Source organism: Nicotiana tomentosiformis, chromosome 12 (assembly GCF_000390325.3).
Source record: "Nicotiana tomentosiformis chromosome 12, ASM39032v3, whole genome shotgun sequence".
NCBI classification, from domain to species: domain Eukaryota; kingdom Viridiplantae; phylum Streptophyta; class Magnoliopsida; order Solanales; family Solanaceae; genus Nicotiana; species Nicotiana tomentosiformis.
In genome coordinates, this window is record NC_090823.1 from 19841228 (window position 1) to 19866772 (window position 25545).

Here is a 25545-nt window from a genome sequence, read left to right on the forward strand (position 1 = left end):
AAATTCTCACCAGAACTACAAAATTACATGGATGTATGTGTAACATGTTAAGGTTTGACATAGTAATTAGAAGATTACATGTAAAAATATGTATTCAAAACGTTTTGTCTTTTCATAATCAAGGTATTTAAGATAAATTGTCCAATTGTGTTACTTTCATTCGTTAAAAAAAATGTTTAGACCGATTATAAAGTTTTTGGTACCACTTTCAAGTTAACGTGAAACAAATTCAACATTGCCTAACATACGTAATATGGTCAAAGTGAAAATGTTTTCTTAAAATGAAAAAAGCACGCTAAAGTGGCGAACTCCTCCAAAACTCATTTACTTATAACTAGCACCTACATATTATAATAATAAATTATTATTATTATTATTATTATTATTATTATTATTATTATTATTATTAGTATTATCATTATTAATCTTAAACACTCAAACGTTTACACGTTTGACTTGCTAATGTTATTACTAGTCCTTATTTATTTTTTTCCTCAAAAATATTTTCCACAACCAACCAAATACCGGAAGATATCTTTCCCAAAAATATTTCCATTGAAGCCATTTTCCATGGAAAGAATTTCTCCTGAATTGAACTTACAAGATGAACATGATAAATATTTGAATTCGCGAATGATTCTATAGGTATATTAAAGAGAACCAAACTTAAACTGAATGCAAAAAAACCAAAACTACTTCAATCTAACATGTTGGAACTTCATATATTAGCCTGAATTCTTAGGAATAGCTTATATCCAGCAAAGTTAATGAACCAGGACGGGATGAAATCCATAGGCTATTTGTAAACAATCAGAGAATAAGCATTAAAAAAGATATCACATGTGAAATGTTAGTGAGTTGACGAAGCATGACACGTGGTACAATGGCGTAGTGACAAGTGACACGCTTGATTATCGAAATTAAGAATACAAGGAAGGTACGGGGAAAATACCCACGAGATAGTACAGAAGAGAGGATCGGGCCTGAACAACTGTCAAAGAAGAGGCGTGAAAGGAATAAATAAAGGTCATAAAGAAGGGAAGATACATGAGCCGGAAGTAAATAAGGAAGGAGAATCAGAGCCGTTATAAGGCATTTATAGCTACAAATATGTCAGTTATGGTTATCAATGATAACGGTAAATTAATACAATTAATGCTCATAATGAATTCCTTTTAAATGGGGAAAATATTATGATTGTATACCCCTATATAAGGATACAGACTTTTACTTGTAAGGACGGGTTCCAAGCACTACTGAAATATACTCTATAATTTCTTGTTTAATCAAAGTTTTCCACCTTGATTTTAGGGATTTAACCGTCGTTTCATTCCTTATTTCTTTTTTGTTAATTTACGCTATTACTTTCCCAAATAAGTTATTAAGGAAGTGAAGTAAAACTTGGTTATCAGTAACCCGTTTTCTTCTAAATATAGGGTTTGACTGAAAATTCTATTTTTTGGTTAAACAAATTGGTTCCGTTACCGGGAATCTGATAAACTTTTCACTTTCCAAATTCTCCTTTCTCACAACCAAACTATGTCAACTGGTAACGACAATAACCAACTGCACCCACAAGAGGGAACACCACCACACCTCTCTCCAACAGGATCCCCCCGTCAGTCCCGTGAAGGATCATCACACGCTAACGATCAACAAGGGGATGAACAAACTGTCGAACAAGACGTTTTAAAACAATTGATTGCAGAACATATGAATAGTGTTATTCAAGCCTTTGTTAGGGGGTTGCCTAATGTACCACAAACTCCTCCACCAGTCAATACGGCAACTTTAGAAAACCCGCGCTCGGGACTCGACAATTATGGTAGTGTAGGAATTCCCAATGAATCTCGTGATGGGAGGTCAGGTACACCAAATAACTCTGATTTACAAATTTTGGTACTAACTTTGCAAAAACAATTGAAAGAGCAGAATGATCACATAGAACAAATACCTGGTGTACCACCCGTGATTAAAGAAGTAGATCTTGATAAATATTCACAACAGCTTTGGAAGCCAAATGTAGCTCCTTTGCCAATTCCTAAAAAGTTTAAAATGCCTGATATTCCAAAATATGATGGAACAACTGACCATCGAGATCACGTAATTGCGTTCACAATTGGCGTAAAGGGCAATGATTTAACCAAGCAGGAAATTGAATCAGTTTTGGTTAAAAAAAAATGGTGAAACACTCACAAAATGAGCATTAACGTTGTATTCTCTTTTACCTGAAAACTCTATTGATTCTTTTGTTGAGCTTACAGATTCATTCATAAAAACACATTCGGGAGCTCAGAAGGTTGAAAATGGGATGGAACACATCTTTAAGGTAAAACAAGGGAATACATAATTACTCAGAGAATTTGTGATAGATTCTAACGGGAGAAGATGATACTACCACAAGTACCTGACAACTGGGCAGCTATGGCATTTGCAAACAATCTAAATGAGAAAAGTTCAGAAGTCACAAGGAGATTGAAGGAAAGTTTGCGAGAGTTTCCAGCAACAACGTGGAATGATATGTACAACATGTACAACACAAAGCTACAGATAGAAGAAGATACGGTTTCACAGCCAAGGGTTGACGAAAGACCAGGATTGAGACGTTCAGAATCCGAAAAAAGGTCCGGAAAAAACAGGTACGAACCGTACATGGGACTTGCAGGGCGAGATTCACGGTCTAAACAAGAAAACTTACGATCTAAATCCAGATCAAGGCAAAAAGATGCGGGTTCATCATCTAGATTCAAAAAGGAACGGGATGCGCGAGGCAGTGACTCCAATACATGTGCGAGGATTGGAGATTATAGTTTTAATGTCAGTACCTCCGAGTTAGTAGCTGTTTTAAGAGGTATGGGAGATAAGGTGCGGTGGCCTAAAGAAATAAGATCAAACCCGAGCAAAAAAATCCAAATTTTCGGTGTGAATTTCACAATGATCATGGCCATAGAACAATATATTGTAGGTTATTACAGGGAGAAGTTGAGCATTTGTTGAAGCAGGGTTATTTAACTGACATGTTCAGCAAGAAAGGTAGACAATCATATATGAAGAATAGACAAGAGCCTTTGAAACCCCTGTCTCCAAAAAGAACACTCAATGTGATAACCAGTGGAGATGAGGTCAATGGTGTGGCATATACAGCTGCAAAAAAGATGTCAAAAGTCATGGTCACTCATGGAAAGCGAGTTCGCCAAGTTTTGGATGAAGATAGTATAACATTTGATGATGAAGATGCGGGCAACTTGATAATTCCTCATAATGATGCGCTGGTAATATCTTTACTTGTACACGATACTAACGTTAAATGAGTTTTGATTGATCCAGGTAGCTCTGTAAATATCATTCTACTAAGGGTGGTGAATGAAATGCAAGCTAGTGACAAGGTGATACCAAAGGCACGATCTTTGTCTGGATTTGATAATTCAAGCGTTATCACAAAAGGGGAAATAATGCTTATCATGTTTGCAAAGGGAGTTATCAAGGATACAAAGTTCCAGGTGATAGATGCATACATGGCTTATAATATGATTATAGGAAGACCATGGATTCACGATATGGATGTTGTACCGTCCACATTGCATCAAGTTATTAAATTTCCTTCACAATGGGGGATCCGACAAATCCGTAGAGATCAATAAGCTTCTAAAAATATCAATTCAATGGTGATTACAAGCACAACGAATGATGTTGCGAATGAGAAATAACAACTACATAATTCAGTTGAGGATATAGTAATACAAACCTCAACTGAAGGCATTTCAAGACAGACAGATGTAGATTCAAGACCCGATGTTATTCAAGAGCCATAAGAAAATGAAAACATCAAGACAACTACTGAAAAACTCGAAGCTATAATGCTATTTAAACACTGGCCAGACAGAAAAGTTTACATCGGAGCAAATCTGAGCCCAGAAATGAAAGGTAAGTTAATTGAATTTTTAAAAGCTAACAAAGATTACTTTGCTTGGTCTCATTCAGATATGATAGGTATACCACCAGAGGTGATGACCCATAAATTGAATGAGGACCCATCATACCCACTAGTCAAGCAGAAGAAAAGGAAGCAATGATCCTTCAAAAATCAAGCGATCCAGGATGAGGTACAAAAGCTTTTAAAAATTGGGTCAATACGAGAGGTAAAGTACCCAGACTGGTTAGCTAATACTGTAGTAGTTCCAAAAAAGAATGGAAAATGGCGAGTTAGCGTAGATTATACTGATCTAAATAAAGTTTGTCCTAAATATTCGTTTCCTTTGTCGCATATAGATCAACTAATTGATTCTACCGCAGGTCATGAGCTGTTAAGTTTTTTAGATGCATATTCAGATTATAATAAAATAAAGATAGATCCTCTAGATGAAGAATAAACTTCATTTATCACGGACATGGGGACTTACTGCTACAAAGTCATGTCATTTGGTCTAAAAAATGTCGGAGCTACGTACCAAAGATTGGTGACTAAGATGTTCCAAGAACATCTGGGAAAGACTGTGGAAGTATATATTGATGATATGTTAGTCAAGTCAGCACAAGCGGAGGATCGTTTTCAACACTTGTCATGCACTTTCAAAATTCTCCGCACATATAATATGAAGCTAAATCCAAAAAAGTGTGCTTTTGGTATAGCTTCAAGTAAGTTTTTAAGTTTTGTTATTTCTAACTGGGGTATTGAAGTGAATCCTACGCAAATCAAAGCTATTGAGGAAATGTCAGATGTACTCACAAGCAAAAAATAAGTGCAGAGATTAACAAGAAGAATAACAGCTTTGGGGAGATTTATTTCAAAATCATCAGAAAAGAGTTTTAAATTCTTTTCAGTATTGAGAAAGCAAAACCAATTTGAGTGGACTGACAAATACCAACAAGCCCTCAACGACTAAAATCATATTTGTGAAACCCGCCCCTACTAGCCAAACCAAAAGACGAAGAAAGGCTGCTTATTTAGCTTGCCGTATCAGAACTAGCGGTAAGCGCGGAGTTGGTACGAGAAGATAAAGGTAAACAATCTTCAATTTATTATGTTAGTAAATCTTTGTTAGATGCTGAGACTCGATATTCTCACTTAGAAAAACTTACTTTAGCATTAATTATGACATCTAGAAAATTGAGACCTTATTTTCAATGTCATCCTATGTTTGTAATAACTGCTTTTCCTCTAAGGAATATATTGCATAAACAAGAACTATCTGGTAGGTTAGCTAAGTGGGCAATAGAACTCAGTGAGTATGATATCATATATCAACCCAAAACTGCAATAAAATCGCAGGTTTTAGCAGACTTTGTAGTAGATTTCAGCACGAATTTAGTTCCTGAAGCAGAAAAGGTACTACAAGTATTTACCGGATCTAATCCGGGGACTTGGATTTTATTTACCGATGGTTCCTCGAATGTTATAGGAGCGGATTTAGGTATCGTACTAATTCCGCCTTCAGGAGAAATGATAAGACAAGCAATAAAATGTTATCCTATCACTAATAATGAAACGGAGTACGAAGCTCTGATTGCAGGTTTGGAACTAGCATGTAAACTTGGTATAGAACAGATTGTAGTCAAAAGTGATTCGCAACTAGTGGTTAATCAGATGCAGGGGACTTACATAGCAAGAGAGGCACAAATGCAACAATATCTGAAAAAGGTACGGGAATTAGTCAGACAATTTCAGTCATGGAAGGCCGTACAAATACCCAGGGAGGAGAATGCAAGAAATGCAATTGTAATACATTTAATTTATTCGGCACTCGACCAAGACAAGAACGAGATAAATATTATAATCTAACTTGGGATTGGAGAAACGAATTTGTTAACTTTTTGCAGTACGAAATTTTACCCAAAGACAAGAAAAAGTCTCAGTTACTACGCCAAAAAGCCGCCCAGTATTGCTTAATACGTGGAAACTTATACCGAAAGATGTTCGGTGGGCATTTAGCATGGTGTCTCGGACCTTCACAAATAGAATATGTGATGAGGGAAGTACATGAGGGGCAATGCGGCAATCACGCTAGGGGAAGAGTGTTGGTAAAAACACTAATAAGAGCAGGATATTATTGGCCAAAAATGGAAGAAGAGGCATAAAACTTTGTAGCCAAGTGCGATAAGTGTCAATGATATGCCAATAACATCCATCACCCAACAGAAGTGTTACATTCAGTTATTTCGCCATGGTCTTTCATGAAATGGGGCATGGATATCGTAGGTCTGTTATCTCAAGCTAAAGAAAAGGTACGGTTTATATTAGTTTTAACAGATTATTTTTCAAAATTAGTAGAAGCAGGAGCTTGTAAACAAGTGCGGGGAAAGGAGGTCAGGGACTTTATTTGGCGAAACATTATTTGTCGGTTCGAAGTTCCAAAAGAAATCGTGTGTGACAATGACCCACAGTTCATAAGCATGAAAATCACATAATTCTTTCAGAGTTGGCAGATTACAAGGATTACAACTGCACCTAACCATCCTGTAGCCAATGAGCAAGTTGAGTAAACAAACAAAGTTATTATTAATAACTTAAAGAAGAGACTAGAAGAATCAAAAGGCAAATGGCCAGAAGTATTACTAGGGGTATTGTGGGCTTATCGAACGACATCAAAAACAAGCACATGTGAGACTCTATTTTCACTTGTCTATGACACTGAAGTCTTAATCCCACTAGAAATAGGTGAACCAAATACGAGATATACACATGCTACTGAGGAGTTAAATGAAGAAGAGATGCAAACGAATTTGGATTTACTGGAGGAAAGGAGAGAAGCAACGTTGATAAGGATGACGGTTCAAAAGCAGATGATTGAGCGATATTACAATAGGAAAGCTAATCTGAGATATTTCAAGATTGGGGACTTCGTCCTCAAAAAGGTATTTCAATCAACAAAAGCGACTAATGCGGGAAAATTAAGTCTGAATTGGGAAGGCCCTTATAGGGTTCAAGGCATCACTCGAAAAGGAGAATATAAGTTGGAAACCATGGATGGCAAGGTACTACCATTAAACTGAAATGCTGTTCATATGAAAAAGTATTGTACTTTTAGACGAAGAAAGTACCCATGTGCAGGTATCACTCATCTATGATTTTATTTTGTTCTTTTGAATTTTACTAATAATTTTAGATGACAGGAAAAAAGCTAACCCGTACCAAATGATGATATTAGACCTGAAAGACACGCGGAATACTAAATTATTCCCGGCCTAGGTTGCAACCTTTCTGATGGAAAAAGGGGTTTATGCAGTCATCATCTAAACGTATATCTCCGAGTCTCGTTTGTATTTTCCTTTTCAGAGAATGGACCAAAAAGAAGGAGTAATCCAGAGTTCGAGATTTCATACTTCAAAGCTCTAACACTGGGGGACTATGCATATAGAAAGGAGCAAAAAGCTTAAATTAAAAACCTTGAAAAAACCTTTGAAAGGTGTAAACTCGCGAAAAGGATACGAGATACGTTCCATGTTCCTACAAGTTTTAGGTTAAGGCCAAAAATTAGTCACGGGATAATAGACCCGGTTTTTTATCTCAAAATCTGCTACAAAGAAAGCAGTTATGAAAGTGTTGTATAAATAATTATGAAAATGATATACGAAATTTATTTGAAAGTTCAAAGCATAAAACTTCCTCAAAGTATTTATTTTTTCATGTCTACTTTGTCTTTCATATATTTATACCGATATGAAGATGGGACGTCATCTTCATATCCTTTGGGAAAATAGAGGTATTAATTTGTCATTAAACCCCAAAAGAAGACAGGGGTAACCAAAAAATAACCTTCCAAAAAGTTGTTAAGTTAAGAGCAAAGCAACAAAATAAAAGTTAACAAAAATGGAGGAAAAATCTAAAGAGCATCATCCATAGGAGCATCATTAACGGGAGAAGAAGGATTAACTTGAGTAGAAGAGGCTTGAACATCAGCACCACCAGGAATAAGTCCATTTCCATCACCTTCGGGACCTTCGTCTTCACTTGAGGAAGCTTTGATGAACATAATGTACGAAATTCATTTGAAAGTTCAAAGCATAAAACTTTCTCAAAGCATTTTTAGTAGAAAAACTTAGAAAAACTTACTTTAGCATTAATTATGACATCTAGAAAATTGAGACCTTATTTTCAATGTCATCCTATGTTTGTAATAACTGCTTTTCCTCTAAGGAATATATTGCATAAACAAGAACTATCTGGTAGGTTAGCTAAGTGGGCAATAGAATTCAGTGAGTATGATATCATATATCAACCCAAAACTGCAATAAAATCGCAGGTTTTAGCAGACTTTGTAGTAGATTTCAGCACGAATTTAGTTCCTGAAGCAGAAAAGGTACTACAAGTATTTACCGGATCTAATCCGGGGACTTGGATTTTATTTACCGATGGTTCCTCGAATGTTATAGGAGCGGATTTAGGTATCGTACTAATTCCGCCTTCAGGAGAAATGATAAGACAAGCAATAAAATGTTATCCTATCACTAATAATGAAACGGAGTACGAAGCTCTGATTGCAGGTTTGGAACTAGCATGTAAACTTGGTATAGAACAGATTGTAAGTGATTCGCAACTAGTGGTTAATCAGATGCAGGGGACTTACATAGCAAGAGAGGCACAAATGCAACAATATCTGAAAAAGGTACGGGAATTAGTCAGACAATTTCAGTCATGGAAGGCCGTACAAATACCCAGGGAGGAGAATGCAAGAAATGCAATTGTAATACATTTATTTTATTCGGCACTCGACCAAGACAAGAACGAGATAAATATTATAATCTAACTTGGGATTGGAGAAACGAATTTGTTAACTTTTTGCAGTACGAAATTTTACCCAAAGACAAGAAAAAGTCTCAGTTACTACGCCAAAAAGCCGCCTAGTATTGCTTAATACGTGGAAACTTATACCGAAAGATGTTCGGTGGGCATTTAGCATGGTGTCTCGGACCTTCACAAATAGAATATGTGATGAGGGAAGTACATGAGGGGCAATGCGGCAATCACGCTAGGGGAAGAGTGTTGGTAAAAACACTAATAAGAGCAGGATATTATTGGCCAAAAATGGAAGAAGAGGCATAAAACTTTGTAGCCAAGTGCGATAAGTGTCAATGATATGCCAATAACATCCATCACCCAACAGAAGTGTTACATTCAGTTATTTCGCCATGGTCTTTCATGAAATGGGGCATGGATATCGTAGGTCCGTTATCTCAAGCTAAAGAAAAGGTACGGTTTATATTAGTTTTAACAGATTATTTTTCAAAATTAGTAGAAGCAGGAGCTTGTAAACAAGTGCGGGGAAAGGAGGTCAGGGACTTTATTTGGCGAAACATTATTTGTCGGTTCGAAGTTCCAAAAGAAATCATGTGTGACAATGACCCACAGTTCATAAGCATGAAAATCACATAATTCTTTCAGAGTTGGCAGATTACAAGGATTACAACTGCACCTAACCATCCTGTAGCCAATGAGCAAGTTGAGTAAACAAACAAAGTTATTATTAATAACTTAAAGAAGAGACTAGAAGAATCAAAAGGCAAATGGCCAGAAGTATTACTAGGGGTATTGTGGGCTTATCGAACGACATCAAAAACAAGCACAGGTGAGACTCTATTTTCACTTGTCTATGACACTGAAGTCTTAATCCCACTAGAAATAGGTGAACCAAATACGAGATATACACATGCTACTGAGGAGTTAAATGAAGAAGAGATGCAAACGAATTTGGGTTTACTGGAGGAAAGGAGAGAAGCAACGTTGATAAGGATGACGGTTCAAAAGCAGATGATTGAGCGATATTACAATAGGAAAGCTAATCTGAGATATTTCAAGATTGGGGACTTCGTCCTCAAAAAGGTATTTCAATCAACAAAAGCGACTAATGCGGGAAAATTAAGTCTGAATTGGGAAGGCCCTTATAGGGTTCAAGGCATCACTCGAAAAGGAGAATATAAGTTGGAAACCATGGATGGCAAGGTACTACCATTAAACTGAAATGCTGTTCATATGAAAAAGTATTGTACTTTTAGATGAAGAAAGTACCCATGTGCAGGTATCACTCATCTATGATTTTATTTTGTTCTTTTGAATTTTACTAATAATTTTAGATGACAGGAAAAAAGCTAACCCGTACCAAATGATGATATTAGACCTGAAAGACACGCGGAATACTAAATTATTCCCGGCCTAGGTTGCAACCTTTCTGATGGAAAAAGGGGTTATGCAGTCATCATCTAAACGTATATCTCCGAGTCTCGTTTGTATTTTTCTTTTCAGAGAATGGACCAAAAAGAAGGAGTAATCCAGAGTTCGAGATTTCATACTTCAAAGCTCTAACACTGGGGGACTATGCATATAGAAAGGAGCAAAAAGCTTAAATTAAAAACCTTGAAAAAACCTTTGAAAGGTGTAAACTCGCGAAAAGGATACGAGATACGTTCCATGTTCCTACAAGTTTTAGGTTAAGGCCAAAAATTAGTCACGGGATAATAGACCCGGTTTTTTATCTCAAAATCTGCTACAAAGAAAGCAGTTATGAAAGTGTTGTATAAATAATTATGAAAATGATATACGAAATTTATTTGAAAGTTCAAAGCATAAAACTTCCTCAAAGTATTTATTTTTTCATGTCTACTTTGTCTTTCATATATTTATACCGATATGAAGATGGGACGTCATCTTCATATCCTTTGGGAAAACAGAGGTATTAATTTGTCATTAAACCCCAAAAGAAGACAGGGGTAACCAAAAAATAACCTTCCAAAAAGTTGTTAAGTTAAGAGCAAAGCAACAAAATAAAAGTTAACAAAAATGGAGGAAAAATCTAAAGAGCATCATCCATAGGAGCATCATTAACGGGAGAAGAAGGATTAACTTGAGTAGAAGAGGCTTGAACATCAGCACCACCAGGAATAAGTCCATTTCCATCACCTTCGGGACCTTCGTCTTCACTTGAGGAAAAGCTTTGATGAACATAATGTACGAAATTCATTTGAAAGTTCAAAGCATAAAACTTTCTCAAAGCATTTCTTTTTTCATGTCTACTTCGTCTTTTATATATTTACACCGATATGAAGATGAGACGTCATCTTTGTCAGTGTCGTTAACATAAAAAGGCCCTCTTTTATGAAAATTCATGTTTATTAAAGTCACGGACTGTTAAAGCATTTTTAAATGCAAGGAATAAGCTCAAATATCAAAGAGCAGAATAAATGATAAAAGTAGATATATATAAAACCCTGGGAAAATAGAGGTATTAGTTTGTCATTAAACCCCAAAAGAAGACAGGGGTAGCCAAAAAATAACCTTCCAAAAAGTTATTAAGTTAAGAGTAAAGCAACAAAATAAAAGTTAACAAAAAAGCAGGAAAAATATAAGGAGCATCATTAACGGGAGAAGAAGGATTAACTTGAGAAGAAGAGGCTTGAACATCAGCCCCACCAGGAACAAGTCCATTTCCATCACCTTCGGGACCTTCGTCTTCAGGTGAGAAAAAGCTTTAACATTGCTGAGTTTTCTCAATCGCTTATTTAGCCTTAGCAATCTCAACATTAAGGTCAAAACCCTCCTGGTTGGCTTCAACTATAGTCTCGAGGCGAGTGTTTAAGAATGCCCAGCTCACATCCAACGAAAGCTTATCCTCTAGAATCTCATAATCCTTTTCCCACTAGTCAATCTTGGCTCCCAACTCTTCTTTTTCTGCTTCAGAGGCATCATAAGCTATCTTTAAAGGAGCGAGAGAACTTTCCAAGAACTGAATCTTATCAGTAGAGTCGCGAAGATCTTCATGAACTTGAGCAAGTGTTTGAACCAACTCTCCTACATAAACCTCTCTTTGATTAAGGAGTTCCTTCAAACTCCTTATTTCTTCAGTTGCCTTGGAAAGTTATTCATCAAAGGAGGATTCAAGTATATCCGTATCCTTTCCGACCTGGCTAGATGAAGCTTTTCAACCGCTAATTCAGCGATGATCACTCTCATCTGTTGTTCCAACGTAAGGAAAGGAGAGAAGCAGCATTGATAAGGATGGCAGCTCAGAAGTAGATGATTGAGCGATATTACAACAGGAAAGCTAATCTGAGATATTTCAAGATTGGGGACTTCGTCCTCAAAAAGGTGTTTCAATCAACAAAAGCGACTAATGCGGGAAAATTAAGTCCGAATAGGGAAGTCCCTTATAGGGTTCGAGGCATCGCTGGAAAAAGGAGAATATGAGTTGGAAACCATGGATGGCAAGGTACTACCATCAAATTGGAATGATGTTCATATGAAGAAGTATTTTACTTTTAGACGAAGAAAGTACCTATGTGCAGGTATCACTCAGCTAAGATTTTATTTTGTTCTTTTGAATTTTACTAACAATTTTAGATGATAGTCAAAAAGCTAACTCGTACCAAATGATGATATTAGACCCGAAAGACACGCGGAATACTAAATTATTCCAGGTCTAGGTTGCAACCTTTCTGATGAAAAAAAGGGTTATGCAGTCATCATCTAAACATATATCTCCGAGTCTCGTTTGTATTTTTCTTTTCAGGGAATGAACCAAAAAGAAGGAGTAATCCAGAGTTCGAGATTTCATACTTCAAAGCTCTAACACTGAGGGGGGGGGGGGAGGGACTATACATATAGAAAGGAGCAAAAAGCTTAAATCAAAAACCTTGAAGAAATCTTGGAAAGGTGTAAACTCACAAAAAGGATACCAGATATGTTCCATGTTCCTACGAGTTTTAGGTTAAGGCCAAAAATTAGTCACGAGATAATAGACCCGGTTTTGTATCTCAAAATTTGCTACAAAGAAAGCAGTTATGAAAGTGTTGTATGAATACTTATGAAAATGATGTACGAAATACAATTGAAAGTCTAAAGCATAAAACTTCCTCAAAGTATTTATTTTTTCATGCCTACTTCGTCTTTCATATATTTACACCGATATGAAGATAAGACGTCATCTTCATCAGTGTCGTTAACATAAAAGGGCCATTTTTTATGAAAATTCGTGTTTATTAAAGTCACGGATTGTTAAAGCATTTTTAAATACAAGGAATAAGCTCAAATATTAAAGAGCAGAATAAACAGTAAAAGTGGTTGATATATATATATATATATATATATTAAACCTTGGGAAAACAGAGGTATTAGTTTGTCATTAAACCCCAAAAGAAGAAGACATGGGTAACCAAAAAACAACCTTCCAAAAAGTTGTTAAGTTAAGAGCAAAGCAACAAAATAAAAGTTAACAAAAAAGGAGGAAAAATCCAAGGAGCATCATCCATGAGAGCATCATTAATGGGAGAAGAAGGATTAACTTGAGTAGAAGAGGCTTGAACATCAGCACCACCAGGAATAAGTCCATTTCCATCACCTTTGGGACCTTCGTCTTCACGTGAGGAAAAGCTTTGATGAACATAATGTACGAAATTCATTTGAAAGTTCAAAGCATAAAACTTTCTCAAAGTATTTCTTTTTTCATGTCTACTTCGTCTTTTATATATTTACACCGATATGAAGATGAGACGTCATCTTCGCCAGTGTCATTAACATAAAAGGGCCATCTTTTACGAAAATCCGTATTTATTAAAGTCACGGACTGTTAAAGCATTTTTAAATCCAAGGAACAAGCTCAAATATCAAAGAGCAGAATAAACGATAAAAGTAGCCGATATATATATATATAAAACCTTGGGAAAACAGAGGTGTTAGTTTGTCATTAAACCCCAAAAGAAGACAGGGGTAGCCAAAAAATAACCTTCCAAAAAGTTGTTAAGTTAAGAGTAAAGCAACAAAATAAAAGTTAACAAAAAAAACAGGAAAAATATAAGGAGCATCATCAACGGGAGCATCATTAACGGAAGAAGAAGGATTAACTTGAGAAGAAGAGGCTTGAACATCAGCCCTACCAGGAACAAGTCTATTTCCAACACCTTCGGGACCTTCGTCTTCATGTGAGGAAAAGCTTTAACATTGTTGAGTTTTCTCAATCGCTTATTTAGCCTTAGCAATCTCAACATTAAGGTCAAAACCCTCATGGTTGGCTTTAACTATAGTCTCGAGGCGAGTGTTTAAGAATGCCCAGCTCACATCTAACGAAAGCTTATCCTCTAGAATCTCATAATCCTTTTCCCACTGGTCAGCCTCGGCTCCGAGCTCTTCTTTTTCTACTTCAGAGGCATCATAAGCTGTCTTCAAAGGAGCGAGAGAACTTTCCAAGAACCGACTCTTATCAGTAGAGGCGCGAAGATCTTCATGAACTTGAGTAAGTGTTTGAACCAACTCTCCTTCATAAACCTCTCTTTGATTAAGGAGTTCCTTCAAAGTCCTTATTTCTTCAGTTGCCTTGGAAAGTTGTTCAGCAAAGGAGGATTCAAGTATATCTGTATCCTTTCCGACCTGGCTAGATGAAGCTTTTTCAACCGCTAATTCAACGGCGATCACTCTCATCTGTTATTCCAAAGTATTCTTCTCTTCCGCCAAAACTTCCTTTTCCAATTGAAGACCTTCGAATTGTTCTTTCCGGTTATTAGCTTCAGTGCGGAAATCTATTACTTGCTGGTACGCCTGATAAACGCTTTTCATAAGCTTTGTGCCAATCAAGTTGATCTGCAAAAAAGGAGAAAGAGTTATGAATAAGAAAGAGAAGAGAAAGGAAATATAATTAAGCTTGTACCTTCAAGGAAGAGTGAACTATGTCATTCATTAAGGTCAGTGAGCTGTGACTTTCTAACTTCGACTTCTCTACGGGACCTAGCAAGGGTTTCAACCACACATCGGCTTGAACCGACTTTCTTAATAAGTTCCCACATTCAAGAACCTCAAAAATAACTCTTTTCATTGCCCTCCTGCTGCTAGAAGGTTCGGCTTCTGCATGAGAAGCAGCCACAGGAATAATAGCAGGAGCAACATCAGGTAAGGACACATGAGGGTTAATGGAAACTGAGATTGGAAGGGAGGCAATGGGTAATTCTTAAGAAATAGGCCCAAAATCTTCATCAACTTCGAAGCCATGAGCAAACAATCTATCAATAGAACCCGGGGGAGGATCAACAGCATCTTCATCATAAATCACTAAAGGGGCACTCTCTAGCTCATCCGTGAGTCTAAAAGGGATTGAACTTCGTGAAGGGTCATGAGAAGGAATAGTTTCATCATCAGAAACCACACGTCTCCTGACATGTGGCCTTCAAACCAAAGAACCCTCCTCTATTTCTTCTTCGCCATCCGAGCTACGAGCTCCGTCGTTTTTCCTTTTTGAAGAAGAAGCACTTAAAATCCTTTCCTGAGCGAGAGTCATGGAAAGCCTAGTTGATGGAACATACGCGGGACTAATGCCATGAATAGGAAACCCTAGTAAAAAAAGGGGAAGAATAAGAAATCCTTGAACCAACAAGGAAGAGAAAAGGAAAAACAATGAAGGGAAAAAGTATTGTGCGTCTTCACTTTCCAACCAAATCTTTGAGAAAGATATTTCCAAGATCTTTTTTCCATAGGCACAACAGTTAATATCTTATCTACCCAAGCACGGAAATTGGAAATTTCATCAAAAACTTCCATAGTTCCTGAAAAAGTAGGTATATGATCACATGAAGTTTTTTATTGCAGACAAAAAAAAAAGAGAAAAGAAGAAAGCTTACGTGCAAAGTTCCATTTCTCCGGGAAAGGCATGTTTTCTTCACCCCTTAGTGCACTAGTGGGAGCGGCAACAAAACGAGCATACCAGCCACGGTCCTAGTCGTCTTTAGGGCTAACCAGCACTCTCTTACTTCTAGCCACGAGAGAAAAAACTCCTTCACGAAATAGTTTAGGGGAGTAGAGATGGAGCAAGTGCCGAAAAGTGAAAGGAATGGAAACCAAATCTGATAAATAACAAAGGCATGCAATAGCCCTCCATACTATGGGACCAATTTGGCCAAGACACACGTTGAAATAGCGATAGAATTCAATGATCACTAGGTCGATAGGTGGTTTGAACCCTAAAGTAAAATGGTAGGTGTAAACAAAGAAAAAACCGGCTTGGTATGAAGTAATTCTCTGGTTGGCACCAGGAACTAAAACTGGAAAATCTGGTTTCCAGTAACATTCTCTTCGAACCAGGGAGAGAAGGCCAATAGTGATTAAACTTGGATAAAGGTCAGCAAGATTAAGGGAGGCCATAGAAGAGACTTGATTCCTTATGGTTTCACGATTAGTTACAAAAAAAAAATCATGAGGAACAATCTCTGCAACTGTGGGTTCGTGCACTGTTTCATTTAAATATTTATTCCTAGAAGAAGATCTAGGGGTTAAAGGAGCCCTAGGTTTAGAAGAGGAAGGTTAGCAGCACTGCCCTAAGAAAAAGAACCACGATTAGATAGCGAGCCAAGACTACGAAGTCTACTGCCTCTCCTACTTCTAGTAGGGACAGTAGAAAGAGCAAGTCCATCAACAATCACAACCTTACGAGGGTCTGGTGTAGAAGAAGACATGATTCTCCAAAGGGATAATGAAAAAATGGATGCAGATATACAAAGAAAGAGTAATATGGTGGACACTAAAGAAGGAAGACTTTAAGAGATAAAAAAAGAATAAAGTATTTATAAGAATACATGACCATCATTAAAAGTAGGTCATTATGAAGCGTCATAATAGAACCGTCACTTCGTGATTGACGCAGCTGCAGAAAAACCCTAAAAAGCGCTGAAAAACTGCAGAGCCAATCGTTAGAAGCCACGTGTCATAGGCATTAAATAGACGTGACATACGCCACATCGGTTCTGAAGGGGACACGATGACACTCGAAAAACGGCGGCAATGAATTCCCGTCATAAAAGCTTACCACTTCCCGAATATTCAATTGAAGAATATTCAGAAAGTGAGGGGACTATCTGTATTGGTAGAAAAAAGATATCACATGTGAAATGTTAGTGAGTTGACGAAGCATGACACGTGGTACAATGGCGTAGTGACAAGTGACACGCTTGATTATCGAAATTAAGAATACAAGGAAGGTACGGGGGAAACACCCACGAGATAGTACAGAAGAGAGGATCGTGCCTGAACAACTGTCAAAGAAGAGGCGTGAACGGAATGAATAAAGGTCATAAAGAAGGGAAGATACAAGAGCCGGAAGTAAATAAGGAAGGGGAATCAGAGCCGTTATAAAGCATTTATAGCTACAAATGTGTCAGTTATGGTTATCAATGATAACGAATAATTAATACAATTAATGCTCATAATGAATTCTTTTTAAATGGGGGAAACGTTATGATTGTATACCCCTATATAAGGATAAAGAATTTTACTTGTAAGGGCATGTTCCAAGCACTACTGAAATATACTCTATAATTTCTTGCTTAATCAAATTTTTCTACCTTGATTTTAGGGATTTGACTGTCGTTTCATTCCTTATTTCCTTTTTGTTAATTTACGCTATTACTTTCACAAATAGGTTGTTAAGGAAGTGAAGTAAAATATGGTTATCAGTAACCCGTTTTCTTCTAAATATAAGCTTTGACTGAAAATTCTATTTTTTTTTGTTAAACACTTAGGCTATAATCAGTTGTTAGTCAAAAATCTGAGTTCACTTCTACAGAACGTATGTATCAAAAGGATCTTCAAAATAATTTTCATATTAATAACAACATTTTATACTAGGCAAAACCAAATAGGCAATATGAAATTATATATACACAATTCCTTTATAGGCTGTCAAATCTAGCATAGGTAACAGTTGTCTACCTGGATACCATTAACAAACTGTTTGATTGCCCATCCAAACAGTAGAAGAGCAAGTAAGACGAGATAGATCCAACTTGTCGTTGCAGTATTTACAAGAACCTAAGTATGAAATGAGGAAAATGTGAATCAACTTCTTAAACACAAGGCAACAGAAATAGAAAGATATAAAAGAACATAATAGCAGAGGTCTGGTTCCTTGCAAGAAGGAACAAAGTAATATAAAGAATCTGGCAAATAAAAACTAAAGTCAGGTGACAATTTCCCTCCACAAGAAGAAGCTCTAAGCTTTTCAAGATCGACTAGATAGTTACTTCAGAAGTCTAAAACACAAGATAAGAGAAAAGACAATGCAGAATCAATCCTTGCTTAAAGGATATCTGTGTTAATATGAAAGCAAGGGCAAATATATTAAATGTTCAACCAAAAGGGTTTTGAGGGGATTGAGAGTTGAGGGTTAGAATGTCGCACTACCTATCTGTCACCTAGCTTGTACAGTGCAGTAACTCAATCTTTTATTCTCAAGTTATAGAAATCTACATTAGCATTGTCTTCAGAAATCTAAATGCCACATTTTATCTCTAATTTCTTCATAATTTGTGGTCAAAGTACCCAATGTCATTGACCAGATCCGGTACGTATCTCTCACTCATACTAGTGTCGGTGTCGTGCAGGTGTGGCACCACAAAAGAAGAGTCCGCACAACTTAGACCAATAGCTTGAAATACAGAAAAGATTATGTGAGGAAATGAATTCACAATTCCTCAAGCAATGACCTTTTAAATTAAAATTACTTAGGTTTTTCATTGTCTAAGGGTGCCAATTGTACAAATATTTACCTTTAAAAGAAAAAGGGAAATAACATTTGGGGGGGGGGGGGGGGAGCATTTGCACAAAGTGTAAATTGTGGAAGGAAAGGGTAGGAGTGGAGTACATAAAAGTTTCTTTATTGATATTTAAACAGAAATTGTCAAACATTGATCTCAAAATAACACAAGACAGAGAACGCGACAATTAGGCAAAAATTAGAATGTCAATTTCAGAAGAAATCTCAGTGATTGGAGATCCGTGAAATGGCAAATATATGATATCTTCACTGCAAAGGCATGCTACAATATGTCTATGAATGAGGTGAACCATTCAGCAAACAATCCTTGGAAACAGATCTAGAATACTAAAGTTCCTGCCAAAGTTATGAGTTTTCTATATAAGCTAAGAAATCTATATAAATTTCCTAGTACGCGTTGGCCAATTTCCCCTCAGCATACTAGGTAGTCGAAATTCTTTATGCAAGTTTTAAATCATTCGGAAAAGCGAGCACTCAACGGGTTAAAAGTCTCACTTACCACGAAATTGCAAGCTCCCTAACCTTGAAATGTCCAAATCTCCACTAAAACGACATGGCCTCAATCTATATAATTTATCGATTAACAATGTCAATTATGCTAGTTGAATTCATAATTTTTGAAAAAAAATTAAAAAGTCAACTCTCGATCAACATACTCAAACCTCCAAACCAACGATATTCCCAAAGTATACTAAGTTGTAGAGTCCAAATCTATAATCAAGTTTCGATCGTGATGCCGATAGATGGATCGAATGTCAATTTTGATAAATATCAAGCTTGAAGTTAAATGTCAACATTCAATATTTGGAAAACAGGTATAAACAGCGGAAGCAAATAACCAAATTTACTTGCATGAAATATAGACAACACTCAAGCATAGATTTAATCAAACGTAAAATCGATACTTATTTCTTGAAGCGTGACCGCGATCGTGAAAATACCTTCAAGCATGAGCAAAAACCGTCCATGAGATCATCATCTAGTCCCACGGTCCTCTACTGTGTTACCCAAATAATACTAGAAATTACAAAAATCGTGTGGACGAATTTTCTTCATGGAAAACGTGTAGTAGAAACTCATAGTCTCTTTATGGAATAAGACCCCTTTTTACAGCCACATGTTTTAGGGTTTTAAATATTTTCCTAAACTTGTTGAGTCTTCCTTTTCCACCAAGAAAAATTATTCCATTTAATTCCTAATTATTCAGGCACAACAAGGACCACATAATTTAATTAATGAGGCTTCCTATTATGGACTTAATTCGAAATATCCGAATTAATACTACCATAATAAATTACGAATTATTTCACTAAAAATTCGTAATTGCACTCATTCGTTCAATTTCGAAATTCACCCATTAAATCTTATTTAACTTCACATGTTAAGATTCAGATACTAATAAGTTAAATTAAATTACTGACAATTTAATTTATTGATTATTTTCTTTAGACTTTCGCTTAACTTATGTGTCGGATACAAAATTCACCGGTCGGGTTTACACATGACAACTTATAAGCTTTCATAAAGGCGTATCATCAATTTCTAAACCGAGACATGGATTCCATCAACTAACTATTGCTTCACCAATGTACATTATTATTATCCAATTTACCAGGAATATTGAACCACAAAGGGATCTCGCCTTTTAATAAATCAAAACAATAATAATATACACAACTAATAGTAATTATATCAAGATTAAGAGTATAAGTACATTTAATGGCTAGAGAATTTATTTTATTAAGTCAGTATAAAATACTTATCTCTACTTGGTCCGTTCAATACATACAAAATGTATTAGCATAAGAAGTTGGAATTAAACCATTCCCATAATCAAGATAAATTATATTTAATATTGTACTACAATCATCCATGATGGTTTGTCCAATTCCATCATTAGATTGTGAACTCAAACTTTATACTTATAAGAACCGATGATTTAATCTAACGCATATAAGCTAAACTCTATACACTAAATCATCTACTATATAAGCAAGTGACACATACCAATATATGATCTATTTAAAGCTTTATTAAAACTGAATAAATAATTATTTCATAATAAATACTATATCTAAACCAAACCCATGGTTAATAGTATATATCCCAACATCAACGCCTCAAATACCATATTTTTAAAGGTGGAAACATATCCCAATATCACCATCCCACTTAATTATTCAATATCAAATACAATATAATAATAGTTACATCCCAAAAATAATAATCATAGTAAAAATTAAAATATCTTCATACTAGAAAATAAGAGAAATTAAAAATACATATAGCTTCAAAAGCAATGTCCGAATAGATATTTGAATGCAGACTAAATGGTCAACCCATAATTCTGAAGCAGATGGGCATGTACATGCCCCCAATGATGATGATTTTGAGTCTCTTGCTCCTACAAAAAAGTCCGAACAATAAAGCAGTCGAATGGCCCGTTCGTAGACAAAGAATATTACTAATCCTAATAAGAATGTTAGAATGAGGGTGTCACGACCCAATTTCACCTATAGATCGTGATGGCTCCTAACACTACAACTAGGCAAGCCAACTAGTAATTTAAACTCATATTCAATTCTTTCAAAATTAATCGAGTAATTAAACACTTTTTAATTGCAGGAATTTAAAACAATATGAAAATATTCTAGTAAAAAAAAAATCAAGTCCAAAAATTTCTACTAGTGTATGTGCCAAGACCTTGTGTCACAAGTGTATGAACATCTAGTAGATTATACAAAAATTACAAATACTGTCTGGAATAAAATAAATAGAATAAAAATTCAGGAAGAGGAACTAGTTGCTGCAGAATAGCTCAGAAGGGTAGCTCACCACCAAGCCTTTGGATATCGAGGGTGCGCGCCGATAGGTCCAACAATAGCACATGTCTCAGGTCCTGCACAAAAAGTGAGCATGAGTACGTAAACAACGTGTACCCAGTAAGTATCAAGCCTAATCCCGAAGAGGTAGAGACGAGATGACCGACTTTGACACTCACTAAGGGTCAATAATAATAATTGAAATTAAACTAGAATATCTAAATCAACATGATTCACAGAGTTAACAATAATTTTATTTAACCAACTGAAATAATTAAATTCCTTCAAAATGCAATAATTTTTAATCTATTAATTAAATTCACAAACTGCAATTTAAAATATCAAGGTATCGTGTAATTATTATTATTATTAGGCACGATTTCTGCCGAGGTCGTACGACCCGATCCATAGTACCGTGTACACTGCCGAGGGACGTGCGACGCGATCCATAGATGCATCTATATTGCCGAGGCGTTCGACCCGCTCCACAATAAAGGAGAACATTTTCTTATTTACCTCCGGATGGAGAGTATATTTATTATAGATTAATTTGAGAGGATGAACAAACTCTTTTAACAAATAAATTAATTTAAGTAGCAAATTAAGTATATAAAATTTTCATCTTTTACTATCTTTCCCTAACAATTCACAATATATTTCAATTAATTTAATTAAATACAAGATATAATTTATACACATAATTCATGCTTTGAGTCCTAAACTACCCGGACTCTAGCATAAATAGTAGCTACGTACGAACTCTCGTCACCTCGTGCGTACGTATCTCCCGCAATTAATAACAATTATCAATTTAATCAACTATGGGGTAAATTCTCCCTCACAAGATTAGACAAGAGACTTACCTTGTCTCAAAGTCCACTTTCCGATCAAAATGTCACGTAAAAACCTCAATTCGATGCCGAAAAATCCAAAATTATCCAAAAGTTATATAAAATAATTAATACATATTCAATAATTCGAAATTCATCTATTAAATAAATTACCCTATCCAAAATGGTAAAATTCCTAAAATCTACCCCGGGCCCACGTACCCGGATTTCAAAAATATTCGGAGAAAAACGTTACCCATAATCTCAAGAACTTAAATATATAAATTCTATCCAATTCCATAACCATTTTTGTGGTTAAAAACTCATTTTTTATAAAATTCTAGGTTTTTCTTCTAACCTTTGATTTCTAAGATTCACCGGTTATAATCTACCCATAATCTATGTATTTAACTCAAGGTGTATAGAATTAACTTACCTCTAAGTTTCTAGTTGAAATCCCCTCTCAAAAAGCTCCAAAATCGCCCAAGAATGGAAGAAATGAGGTTAAAAATTGGTAAAACCCCATTTTTAAGACATTTTGCCCGGCACAAATGACCCCTTCTCCGCGAACGCGGTCAAGACTTCGCATTCGCGAAGGCCATTTTCCTCAGCCTCAAAATTACCCTTCGCGAACGCGACAGGGGTCTCGCGAACGCGAAGGCTTACTGGCTTGCCCTTCGCGAACGCGTGATCTCTCTCGCGAACGCGTAGGGAAAAATCCACACCGGTCCCATTCCTCTTTCGCGAACGCGTACCTACCATCGCGAACGCGTCACCCTCCATGCGAACGCGAAGGGCAAAAGCACACTCACATTTTCCTTCTTCGCGAACGCGAGGGTCCTTCTGCGTTCGCGAAGAAGGAAACCAAAACTGGAAATTTCTAGTTTTTTCCAACTTAGATCCGGGTGGTCCAAAACTCACCCGATTCCCCGGGACCCCATTAAAATGCACCAACAAGTCTGAAAATATAACACGGGCTTGCTCGAACTCTCAAAACACGAAATTCAACAACAAAACTAAGAATCGCATCCCAAAACCGAATGGATCAAAATATGAACTTCAAGTTTCTAACTTCCTCCGAACGCGCCGAATCATATTTATACTACTTGGAATGACACCAAATTTTGCGTGCAACTCTTAAATGACATAACAGAACTATAAAAATTTTCGGAATTAGATTCCGACCCCGATATAAAAAAGTCAACTCCCCGGTCAAACTTCGAAACTTAAATTCTTGTTTTAGCCATTTCAAGCCTAATTTAACTATTGGACTTCCAAATAAAATTTTGAACACGCTCCTAAGTCCAAAATCACCATACGGAGCTATTGGAGCCGTCAAATCCCGATTCCGGGGTCGTTTTCTAAAAATGTTGACCGAAGTCAAACATAGCATTTTAAGGCCAACTTAAGCAACCAAGTGTTCCCATTTCAACCTGAACACTTCCAAATCCCGAACCAAACGTCCTCGCAATTCATAAATTAATAAAAGCACACACGCGGAGTTTTATTTAGGGGAACGGGATTTTAAAGATCAAAATAACCGGTTGGGTCATTATATTCTCCACCTCTTAAACAAACATTCGTCCTCGAACGGGTTTAGAATTGTACCTGGAGTGCTGAATAAGTGTGGATATCTGCTCCGCATATTTTTCTCGGCCTCCCAAGTCGCTTCCTCGACTGGTTGGCCCCTCCACTGGACTCTTACTGTAGAAATCCTCTTGGACCTCAACTGGCGAACCTGTTTAATAACAATGGCAACTGGTTCTTCTTCATAGCCCAAACTATTATCTAGTTGAACCGTGCTGAAGTCTAACACATGTGATAGGTTGACATGATACTTCCGGAGTATAGATACATGGAAAATCGGATGAACTCCTGATAGACTAGAAGGCAAGGCAAGCTTATAAGCAACCTCCCCAACTCGTCTCAACACCTCAAATGGGCCTATAAACCTTGGTCTTAACTTTCCCTTCTTCCCGAATCTCATGATTCCCTTCATCGGCGAAGCCTTCAAGAGAACTTTTTTACCCATTGTAAATGATAAATCACGCGCTTTCTGATCTGCGTAACTCTTATGTCTGTACTGCGTTGTACTAAGTCGCTCCTGAATCAACTTTACCTTTTCCAAGGCATCCTTCATCAATTCAGTACCATATAACTTAGCCTCACCGGGCTCAAACCATGCGATGGGCGAACGACATCGCCGACCATATAAAGCCTCAAATGGAGACATCTCAATGCTGGATTAGTAACTATTATTATAAGTAAACTCAGCCAAAGGCAAGAAACGATCCCACTGACCTCCAAAGTCAATCACACATGCCCTGAGCATATCCTTTAAAATCTGAATTGTACGCTCTAACTGCCCGCCGGTCTGCGAATAAAAGGTTGTACTGAGCTCTACACGGGTCCCCAATTCACTCTATACTGCTCTTCAGAAATGGGAAGTAAACTGAGGGCCTCTATCTGATATGATGGAAATTGGCACACCATGCAACCGAACTATCTCCTGAATATATATTTGGGCCAACCTCTCAGAAGTATACGTAGTCACAACCGGAATGAAGTGTGCCGACTTGGTCAACCTGTCCACAAAGACCCAAACTTCATCAAACTTCCACAAGGTCCGCGGCAACCCAACTACAAAGTTCATAGTAATGCGTTCCCATTTCCACTCCGGTATAGTCATCTGCTGAAGTAGGCCACCTAGCCTCTGGTGCTCATATTTAACTTGTTGGCAATTTAGACACCTAGCTACATACTCAACTATGTCCTTTTTCATTCGCCGTCACCAATAATGTTGCCTCAAGTCACGATACATCTTCGTAATACTTGGATGAATAGAATACCGAGAACTGTGTGCTTCCTCTAGGATCTTTTTCCTCAGTTCATCCACATTAGGAACACATAGACGATCCTGGAGTCGCAGAACACCACCCACGCCAATAGTAACTTCCTTGGCACCACCCCGTAGTACCGTTTCTCAAAGAACCATTAAGTGTAGATCATCATACTGGCGAGCCTTGATCTGTTCAAATAGTGAATACTGAGCTACAACACAGGCAAAAACTCAGCTGGGCTCTAAAATATCCAACCTCACAAGTCTTTTAGCCAAGGACTGAATATCCAAAGCTAATGGCCTCTTCTCAGCTGAAATGAAAGCCAAACTACCCATACTCTCCGTATTTCTACTCAAGGCGTCTGCAACCACATTTGCTTTGCCCAGATGATACAAGATAGTAATATCATAATCTTTTAGTAACTCCAGCCATCTGCGCTGCCTCAAATTTAGGTCCTTCTACTTTAAAAAATGCTGCAAACTGCGATGGTCAGTGTAAACCTCACAAGACACCCCATAAAGATAATGCCTCCAAA

General features: G+C 36.8%; 1 protein-coding gene across 1 annotated transcript; it reads left to right on the forward strand.

The window, feature by feature from the left end:
* Positions 1–2424: 2424 nt before the first annotated feature.
* LOC138902325 (uncharacterized) lies at positions 2425–3641 on the forward strand. Its single transcript, XM_070190175.1, has 3 exons — positions 2425–2865; positions 2976–3240; positions 3328–3641. The coding sequence occupies exons 1-3, from the start codon at positions 2425–2427 to the stop codon at positions 3639–3641; spliced, it is 1020 nt and encodes a 339-aa protein (XP_070046276.1).
* Positions 3642–25545: the final 21904 nt, after the last annotated feature.